This window comes from Melanaphis sacchari, unplaced genomic scaffold (assembly GCF_002803265.2).
Source record: "Melanaphis sacchari strain LSU unplaced genomic scaffold, SCAv2.0 Contig80_pilon_pilon, whole genome shotgun sequence".
NCBI lineage: Eukaryota > Metazoa > Arthropoda > Insecta > Hemiptera > Aphididae > Melanaphis > Melanaphis sacchari.
The window spans coordinates 1,430,607-1,440,534 of NW_020271570.1; the positions used below are offsets into that span (position 1 = coordinate 1,430,607).

Consider the following 9,928-nt stretch of genomic DNA (forward strand, 5'->3'; position numbering starts at 1 on the left):
CTATAAATATTAACTATACGACCGTAAAAGTTAAGTTAAATTCTGTCGACTGACTTTGCCCCTAAAAATACAATATTATTATGTGTACAAACCTTCGATATATAATATAATCATAATTATTATGTATTCCTTATTGTTGCCTGGATTCCTATTCGTACTTATGTCTTTAACCAATATTATGTATATACTTTTTGTTTTAAACCATCGTTAATAAAATACAATAGCTTAATAACCACTTAACATGTATTTGTCTATAAAAATAATTGACCAAAAACAATTTCTACATAATAATAACTAGGCACAGTAAGCTCTAGTGTGTTTATATCCAACCTCCTTTGATTACCATACTTGAAGTAAGTACTTACAGCAGTGAGCACACAACAGTACTTGCGAGGCACTACAAACCCCGAGATTTTTATTAAACGCTTAAGCAATTCAATTTTGAAACCGATCTAAACACAACTTATGTACTAATATATACAAATAGATTGTAGTGGTATCGGCGAGTATAATTTATTCATTATAATATGTGTAATGATGTTCAGTCATTGATATCAGCGCCACTCTTCTTAGCTTTGATAATACCCTTCAGTTCATTTAGTCTTTCTTCTGTATTATCATAGTTGTGTCTGCAAATAACCCTATCAACAATTTTTCAATAAATATAATTTAGTTAAAAATTTACATATTAAATAATATTAGTAATAAACTAATAAATATACAATTTTAAGTACTTTTATATTATAATCAGTTGCTACAAGTATATTTTCTTTTTTATTATTAAAGCTATGTTATTATGGCATTATAGTCTTCATTTGAGTTAACAACAATATATAGTTTTCATTTATTTTGTAGAAATGCTCAAAAGTGAAAAATAAAATAGGTACTTAATATGCATATTATTTAGTATTAATAATGAATATGATACTTTATATTGTATAAATAAATATAAAAGATTTTTTTATGAATATCTAACTTTTCATAAATGGAGAGAAAGTGAAGTTTCTACAATCCCCATCATTTGAAATAATAAAGAAATCATTGGAAGCTCTACATGCATGCATAATATATAATACTTACTATATAGTTTTCAATAAATATAGATTACACATTTATATTTTTACTAAAATAAATAATGATTTTGAGTTGGGAAATCGTTAAATTTTGATTATAAAGTATGTATAAATAGTATATTTAATCAATAGTGAACATTTTGAAACGCATAATTTATTACAAGCAATAGACTAAAAAAAATTATTTAAATATAACTTAAATTTGATACTACACTAATATATAGTTTTTACATGGAACACTCATATTATGGAACTTAATAATTAATTACTATACCATTTCCATTTCATGTTCAATCTTGTTATTTAAGTAAGTACCATTATATTATAATATTATTTATAATAAGTCTATTAAAATTATATATAACCATATTGCCAAGTTCCTATTTTTCTCTAAGTGATTGATGTAACTAAAATAAGATGAATCAGTTATAATCAAGAAAAATAATTGGTTTATCATTTCTGTAAGCATTCTTTAAGTTAAGCATAAGTCTTTGTTTCTAAAGTTTTTAAAGGAATGTAGGGTGGGTGGGTAATGGCCAATGTATAATATAATATTAACTAGTATAATTACAACAAATAGTAAATGGTTTTATCAGATTTTAAGTGATCGGGTGAAAGGATATAATATTATACCAGTAGTCAGCAATAGGCGGCCTGCGAAGGAAAAATAATTGGACCACAAAAAATATATTTTTTAATAATGCTGGTTTTCCACACATAATAAATATTTTATCTATTTTATGATGTATTTAGAGATTACGATGGAGTTTATCATTTATAGCTATTTAAAATAATAGTTGTGATAACACAACAATTATTAACTAATATCTGAGTTTTTAGTTTTTACTGGCCCTCAAAATTTTTTTTTTTTGATTTTCTGGACCTCCGTAGAATTTAATTTCTGACCCCTGTGTTAGACCATCACTACATCATCTGTTAGAATCTTGGCAGTAATGAAAGAATTTTACTAATAATTTTATGTTAACTACTGTATTTACTATAAGTAAGTATTTGTCAGTATTAATACAAAATTACTAAATAAACAAGTATTATAAAAATTTAGAATAAAAGATAAATAAGCAAATCTTATTAAATCTATACTTGGATAATTTGATTTAATTTAAAAAAAAAAAATTAAATACTTAATTCAAACAATGAAAAGTATTGCAATACCTATAAAGATAGATATTATACTTAAACCATAGAAACTGACATGTCCCCAAGTTACATAATATTAATTTAGTTATATACTTGATCAACAATTAACACTCATGCAATATATTATGTAGGTATATTTACCAATAGAAAGAAGATATTGTAACAAAAGAACCAAATCCAAAGTGTGTAGATCGTAATGTTCTACTTGTACACAAAAAAAAACCGATTCCCATTGTAAATCCTCCGACTATGCCATATAAGAAACTGTTACGAAAACACGGAATTTTTGAGACATCTTTACCCAAAAACATCAAAGGCTAAAAAAATAAGAATTTTACATTAACCTCCAACTAAGATATACAACATAATAAGGTATATTTTAGTCTATGCCACTAACCCATATGATAGGTTTATAACATTACTGTGAAAAATTAATGACACGTTTTTTTTTCAAACAACAATTATTAACTTATTGAAATTAACATACATAAATTAAATATTACATTTTTACCTTGTGATCTTCATCACTCGAAATCGACGCCATTGGTAATTGGATATAATATTTTACAGTTCTCTCAGCCTGCAATTGTTATTTCTAAGTTTGTTACCTAAGAACAAAAAATTAAATACTTCTGCTACTTCACCTTTGCAATTTACACCGGCAAGTGGTTTAAGGTTTTCCTCGGCTATTTTTTTATTTTAATCGTGAGAAACATGATAACACATTAACATATAATAATATTAAAGGTAGATAATACAACTGTTATCTACAGTCATGATCTCTGATAATATTATCAAAAACCTTATAGTATAAATTTTTCTATTTTTTTTTTTTTTTTTTTATTGCTCATTTAATAAAATTATTTCAATTAATTGACCACTTATACGAGTAGGTGCAACTAATACATGTAAAAATATTATATCTACTAATTTTCTAAACGACTTTTCATTAAACAATATTAAGTGTTTTGTAGCAATTTAAAAAATATTAACTACAGAGAAACTTTAAACATTCAGCTCTTACTACCTATTAATTCATAATTTTCAGTACTCAATAAAATTTTAATCAATAGATTATTAGTAAAATTATGCCTCTATTTTAGTTATGAAAACCAAACAATTATTATTATTACTTTATTTAGCCAATAATTATAAACATAAATTTACATTTAATTTTTAGAACCAATAATTTTAAATTTTTAAAATATAACGCATGTCAGTTTAGACAATATGTAAAATTTTACCCCAGAGACACCATCTATCATTTCAGTTTTCAGTTACCTACTCTCATAAGCCCTACTTAAACACAAAAACAATACAAAAAGAATTCAATTATTCCATTTCAAAGTAATTTATTTGAACAAATAAAAATAACCAAGAAATAACATTTAGTACAGGTATAAACATTATAATGTTGATTTTTCTCGATGTTAAATTATTAAATGACGAGAAAAAACTAGAATTTTATCTTAACAGGCCTTCAACATATTTTAACCTATTAAACTACTAGCAAATTTTACACGTATCTTAGCAGAACTTAACTGATTATATGTAAAAAAATAAATATGTTTAATAGTATAGGTATTACATTAAAACCTATTGGTTAACATATTACAATTTTATATTTGCTTATTAGTCATGAACTAACCTGTCCTTTTATGTTTTTTTTTTTTTTGTAGAATTCTGAAAAACAAATGATTTAATCATAATTCATGATTAGCAGCGTTGTCATTTGTTAATACGTATCAAGACATAATGTGTATTAAATTTATGTACGAGTATATTGAACCTTTTTTTTTGCCATTTAAAGCAAAAATTTTAGGTCTAGATTTTCAGTATTATTAGAACTTACTTATACATTACTTTTGGCATGTTAGATATTTACATGATTCGTCAAACGCAACACATATAATGACCATATCTAACAATCACTAGTTAACCTACTAATAAACCTATAATATATAATATTTAAAATGATTATAAATATAAGCCTACCAAGAAATGACATAACACTATTATCCATTAGTAAAAAATACTTGTGCAACCGTGTATAAATAAAAATACTATACTACTAAAGTAAACAATATATTTTAGAAAACAAAAACCTAACAAGTAGTTTATTTCCATTAAACACATTTATACAGGGCAAAAGGATAACTAAAGGTAAAAAGTTGAATCCTCAAAATAAAAGATTTTTTTCAAAGTATAATTTTATTACAAATCAAGTAAATGGTTTGTAATAACAATGTATTATACATATAAACGGTATAATTTATATTGTAATTGTTACAGAAAAATGATCTAAATGGCGAAAACTGGCAGCATTAAAAAAAAAAACAATAAATTTAAATTGTGATACAACATGCTTACATGTCATTCAAGATGCACTAGGTCATTCGGTTTTTGATGTTTGCCGTTTAACAAATAGTATTTACATAACTCTACTTAATTTATTCGCTGAAACACGAACAATAATGTTTATTTTTAAAGAATACAAAATGTTTACGAGGATAACTTGTGTGAATGGAATTTAGTATCATTTATACAAATTATGTATTTTTGGCCAAAGTTTCAGCTTTAGCAACTACTTCTTCAATGGGTCCAACCATGTAGAATGCAATTTCTGGCAAATGATCATATTCACCAGCTAAAATTTTGGAGAAGCCCTAGAATTGAGAAGAAAATTAGTATGATTAAAAAACTAGTTAAAAAACAAACTATAAATTATCTTTAATTACTTTGATTGTTTCTTCAAGAGGTACTAATTTTCCTGGATGTCCAGTAAACACCTCAGCTACTTGGAAAGGTTGGGACAAGAACCTCTGGATTTTCCTAGCCCTAGCGACGGTCAATTTATCTTCTTCCGAAAGTTCATCCATACCCAAAATAGCAATGATATCTTGAAGTGATTTATAGTCTTGTAAGATTTTTTGCACACCACGAGCAACGTTGTAATGTTCATCACCAATAACATTAGGGTCCATAATACGAGATGTAGAATCCAATGGATCCACAGCTGGGTAGATACCCAATTCAGCAATAGCACGAGACAATACAGTGGTAGCATCTAAATGGGCAAAAGTTGTAGCTGGAGCAGGATCAGTTAAATCATCAGCAGGTACGTAAATAGCCTGCAAATATTATCTGTTAAATAATAATCACAATTAAATACATACAAAACTTTTTACCTGTACTGAAGTAATAGATCCTTTGCTGGTTGTAGTAATTCTTTCCTGCATAGTACCCATGTCAGTGGCCAAAGTTGGTTGATAACCTACAGCAGATGGGATACGACCCAACAAAGCAGATACTTCAGAACCGGCTTGAGTGAAACGGAAAATGTTGTCAATGAAAAGCAATACATCTTGTCCTTCTTGATCTCTGAAGTATTCAGCAACAGTAAGGCCAGTAAGAGCAACACGAGCACGAGCACCGGGAGGTTCATTCATCTGACCGTATACTAACGCTACCTATAATAAGATAATTATTTAAATGTACATTACACCTTTGATAATTTCAATAATATACCTTTGAGGTCTTGTCCTTGAGGGAAATTACACCGGATTCAATCATTTCATGGTACAAGTCATTACCTTCACGTGTTCTTTCTCCAACACCAGCGAATACTGAGTAACCACCATGAGCCTTAGCAACGTTGTTAATCAGTTCCATAATCAATACAGTTTTTCCTACTCCAGCACCTCCGAACAAACCTATGTACACAATCATATTAATAAAAATAAATTTCATTAAGCAACTAATTTAATCATTACCAATTTTTCCTCCCTTTACATATGGAGCCAATAAATCTACAACTTTAATTCCAGTGACCAAAATTTCCTGTTCAACACTCATTTCAACAAAAGGAGGTGCTTCTGCATGAATGGGTGCGGTCTTATCAGTAGCGATGGGACCCCTCTCATCAATTGGTTCACCTTAAATACAAATAATTATTTATATGGTAAAAATACTATATTTGATAATTATTTTAAATTGTACTTCAATGAAATAGAAATATTTACCAATGACGTTGATAATACGACCTAAAGTTTCAGCGCCAACTGGAATTCTGATGGGAGATCCACAGTCGAGTACTTCTTGTCCTCTAACAAGACCTTCAGTACCATCCATAGCAATAGTTCTGACAGTATTTTCACCTATATTAGAATAATAAATTTGTAAATATTTTATACTGTTAATTATTAAATAATAATCATAAAATATGATTACCCAAATGCTGGGCAACTTCAAGTACAAGACGTGGAGATCTATTTTGTACTTCAAGAGCATTGAGGATGGGGGGTAATTCTTCATCAAATTGCACATCAACAACGGCACCGATAACAGCAACAATACGTCCTTGTGATGTACCTGCTTTTGGTTTAACAGCAGCCTTGTTGTTGGCTAAATTAAAAAAATCATATTTATCAATAAGTTTTCACATAAAATAAATGAAAGTTTGTGATATTGTAAAATATGTAAGAGATACCTAGTATTTTTAGTGCAAATATTTTTTTTCACAGAACAGGTAACAAAATAATTATTAAAAACTTAACATAAATATTTTAATTTTAAAAATAAGAATTTAATTTGGAAAACAATTTTATTTTAAGTTGTTTATATAAGTTTTAATCTACCTAATAAGAATATAATAATTTGTATCATACAATAAGTAAAAAAAAATAATAATTAGGAATTTGATAAAATTAATACATGGTAATTTATTATTAAGAAATTATTATTCATAATAATTGTTAGATACTGCCAAATAAAACAAATTAGAATTAATCTATTTTGATTAAGACTTCACCATTTTATAAGAAATGGCTTATAAAATATTAATAAATATGTAAATTTGGGTAGAAATAACATTTATTTGTAAAACAGTTATCAATCTGTAACTATATAAAATTTTAATAGAAAGTTAAAATGTTAATTAAATAAAGAATGCTTTATCTAATTTAATAACTAGGTGGTACAAACTATTCAAATGAGTTTGAATCTTTTAGTAATTAGCGATCAGTAAAATTATTATTATTATATTCTGTAATTTTAATAAAACATAGATGGATTAATTAGGACGATATAGGTCATAGGAATATATAATAAAAACAGATCGTCAGACATTTATAACTTAACATTGTTCAAAGGAAAACCATCCAAGGTCAAAAAAGGTCATTTGTAGACTTTTTATTGAAACGGAATTTTAACGTGAAAAACAAGAAAGTCTTAAACGAAACTCTTTCCGTTTTCAATCCGTGTCCCAAGTCCAACTAAATCCTCAATAACTATAACCCCAAAACAATTAAGGCGGCAGCGGCGGCCGGTATGGCCATTACAAGGTACAGATCTACAGATCTACGTACACGCCGAAAACCAAAACGGCCCCGATCAACTGCGTTAAAAGGCCAATAGCGAATTTTCGACAGAAAATTTCAGATACCAAACCAAAAAATAGACAAGACAGCCGAGTTCTTCCCGGAACCTGTGACTAGTAAGATAAGAGAAAACGGGACGTCATACTCACAGGTGGACGTGGTGGCGACCATAGCTTTAGGTAGTTCATTTTGCACGATTTTCGGTGTTAGGTTGCTTTTGCCGGCCTTCAGGGCCCCAATAGCCGCCCTGGACAACGCGTTCAACATGATTAGTTTTCTTGTAAATAACTATATTGCACGCAAACGAACTGAGCGAAAGGCCGAAGTAAAATGTGTCGTGTGCTTGAAGAGTTGCAGCGGGTACGACCGGACAAAATGGACGACCTACGCCTATGCTGCCCGTGTCCCCCGCGCAACCGTCCCAACATAGGTGCAGTGTGTTCACCTTTGCAGGACGAGTGCAGTCAGCTGTCCACTGTAAAACATGTGTTTTCCCTAGGTCACTGAACCGCTGGCAACACTGTATCCGTAAAGAACAAAAAATTAGCGGCAACGACAGAAGCGATAAAACTATTAAAGTAATTTTTTGCCTTGTTGGATTTAGTTTCAGTTTGACTAGTTTGAGGTTGTTATTTTTGAAATTACTGAAAACAGTATTACAGTTTTAGTTTTAGAAAGTATTATTACTAAAATGCGTAAAATGAAAAAACAAAAAATAAAACTGTTATCATCATAATTTTTTCAAATATTAAAACATTTTGTAAAGTCAATAAATTAAATATGCAATACCTACTAAGTACTAGGTAGCTATGCTAATATAATTTAAAAATTCACGTCTCAAAAATTCAAAAAAATTTAAAATATTAACAGTTTTCTATTTATTGTAAGTACTTTCAAGTATATTTTTATCATTAGCTATAAAAATATAATGCTTAATTTTGACAATTTTATGTTATTTTCTTTTTATATTGTACAAGCTATTATGACATATAATACTTATGAGTTTATGAACACGTAAATATCTTTCCAATTCGCTTTTTACCAACAAATACTTTCTATTTAATTTATATGATATGTACTGTCGTACTGTGCTTAATCCTGCACGGGTATTTAAATAAATAAAAGATATAGGTAATTACATATACCTATATTTATCTTACTGTAAAAATGTTTGAAAAAGTTAAATATAATTGTTACAGTCCTTGCAGGCAAATTATTACACTACAATGCACTTTATAAAATGTCTCAACAATATATTATAGAAATCAATGTAGGTGAATAATATGCCCGAGTATTTCAAACAATGGCCAAAATCTAGCGAATAATGTAAAATACAAAGTTATATTTCGAACTTTAATTAGAGATAACTAAAACCTAATAAAGAAATTATATCAAAATTCAAAAGTAGGTAATAAATTACTACCTACATATATTTTATAATTATTTATTGAAATACAGATTACTCCTATAATATTTTGATGCATAGCTATATTACATAGCTATTTATATATTTACTATTTAGATATATGTATAGAGCTATTTAGTTTACAATTAACTTATCGTAATACAACTTTATAAAAAACATTGTATCTACCAATTACATTTTAAATTATTAAAAAGTTACATATTTTTGTGATTTTTATCCAAATTTTAATTTCAAACATTTATAAAAACAATTATATCTATGTAAATTCGAAATAATCTTATTAGGAATGTTTTATTACATTTTCTAGCTTTTTGACCAAGAAAAAAATTTTTATCAAAATTTAAAAAAAATATTCGAAATAGAGTTAAAAATAGCTTAAAATTAGTTTAAATACTTTAAAAATGTCATTGTGTTTAAAAAATGTAAGTAGGTACTTAATCAATGAAAATGTCAACTCCGTATTTGTTTTATTTATGAATTACTAAGAAAAATTGATTTAGAAATATATTAATGTCAAGTAACAATTTTAGCTTTCTCTGTTTTTTGTTAATTTTTTTTCAATTACTGTAAAGTTTAATCCACCAATACATTTATCATTCCACTCAAAGTCTAAGAACAAAACCTAAACATACTATGCTACACTCTCGTTCAAATTTTAATTATTTATGCTATTTCGCATTTTCCTGTAAAATGTTGGTTCTATAAGACAATAACATTTAAAGTAGTTTATAATCTAAAGATTTACCTATCTAATGAGTTTTAAATACCAATAAAAATTACCATATTTTTGACAACTACAGAAGTATGAGTTTATGCATGTAAAAAAATAAACATCAAAAATAAATATTTTATAATTTAATAGTGTTACACTTTTATACATTTATAAAACATTT

General features: G+C 27.3%; 2 protein-coding genes across 3 annotated transcripts; both read right to left on the reverse strand.

Moving 5' to 3' along the window:
- Window positions 1-225: 225 nt before the first annotated feature.
- On the reverse strand, window positions 226-2,948 carry LOC112601976 (cytochrome c oxidase assembly protein COX20, mitochondrial). 2 transcript variants are annotated; one of them, XM_025349882.1, is made up of 4 exons: window positions 2,871-2,948; window positions 2,743-2,811; window positions 2,373-2,548; window positions 226-641 (listed from the first exon to the last, which is right to left on the reverse strand). In XM_025349882.1, the coding sequence occupies exons 2-4, from the start codon at window positions 2,773-2,775 to the stop codon at window positions 542-544; spliced, it is 309 nt and encodes a 102-aa protein (XP_025205667.1). In that variant the 5' UTR covers window positions 2,776-2,811; window positions 2,871-2,948; the 3' UTR covers window positions 226-541. The 2 variants fall into 2 exon arrangements, with proteins under 2 accessions (XP_025205667.1, XP_025205666.1); XM_025349881.1 differs by having other exon boundaries at window positions 2,743-2,944.
- Window positions 2,949-4,461: 1,513 nt separating this feature from the next.
- Window positions 4,462-7,993, reverse strand: LOC112601997 (ATP synthase subunit beta, mitochondrial). The gene is made up of 8 exons (XM_025349908.1): window positions 7,759-7,993; window positions 6,462-6,635; window positions 6,254-6,388; window positions 6,005-6,166; window positions 5,760-5,944; window positions 5,420-5,701; window positions 4,970-5,362; window positions 4,462-4,897 (listed from the first exon to the last, which is right to left on the reverse strand). The coding sequence occupies exons 1-8, from the start codon at window positions 7,874-7,876 to the stop codon at window positions 4,781-4,783; spliced, it is 1,566 nt and encodes a 521-aa protein (XP_025205693.1). The 5' UTR covers window positions 7,877-7,993; the 3' UTR covers window positions 4,462-4,780.
- Between the last annotated feature and the right edge of the window lie 1,935 nt (window positions 7,994-9,928).

Excerpts from the sequence above, each read along its gene's own strand:
- LOC112601997 (XM_025349908.1), bottom strand. The coding sequence starts at position 7,876 with ATGTTGAACGCGTTGTCCAGGGCGGCTATTGGGGCCCTGAAGGCCGGC. Across the intron at positions 5,945-6,004 it reads TGTAAAGGGAGGAAAAATTG|GTTTGTTCGGAGGTGCTGGA; the intron begins GTAATGATTAAA and ends TTGTGTACATAG. Across the intron at positions 5,363-5,419 it reads GATCTATTACTTCAGTACAG|GCTATTTACGTACCTGCTGA; the intron begins GTAAAAAGTTTT and ends TAATATTTGCAG.
- LOC112601976 (XM_025349882.1), bottom strand. The coding sequence starts at position 2,775 with ATGGCGTCGATTTCGAGTGATGAAGATCACAAG. Across the intron at positions 2,549-2,742 it reads CGAGTGATGAAGATCACAAG|CCTTTGATGTTTTTGGGTAA; the intron begins GTAAAAATGTAA and ends TTATTTTTTTAG. Across the intron at positions 642-2,372 it reads ACAATATCTTCTTTCTATTG|GGTTATTTGCAGACACAACT; the intron begins GTAAATATACCT and ends AATTGTTGATAG.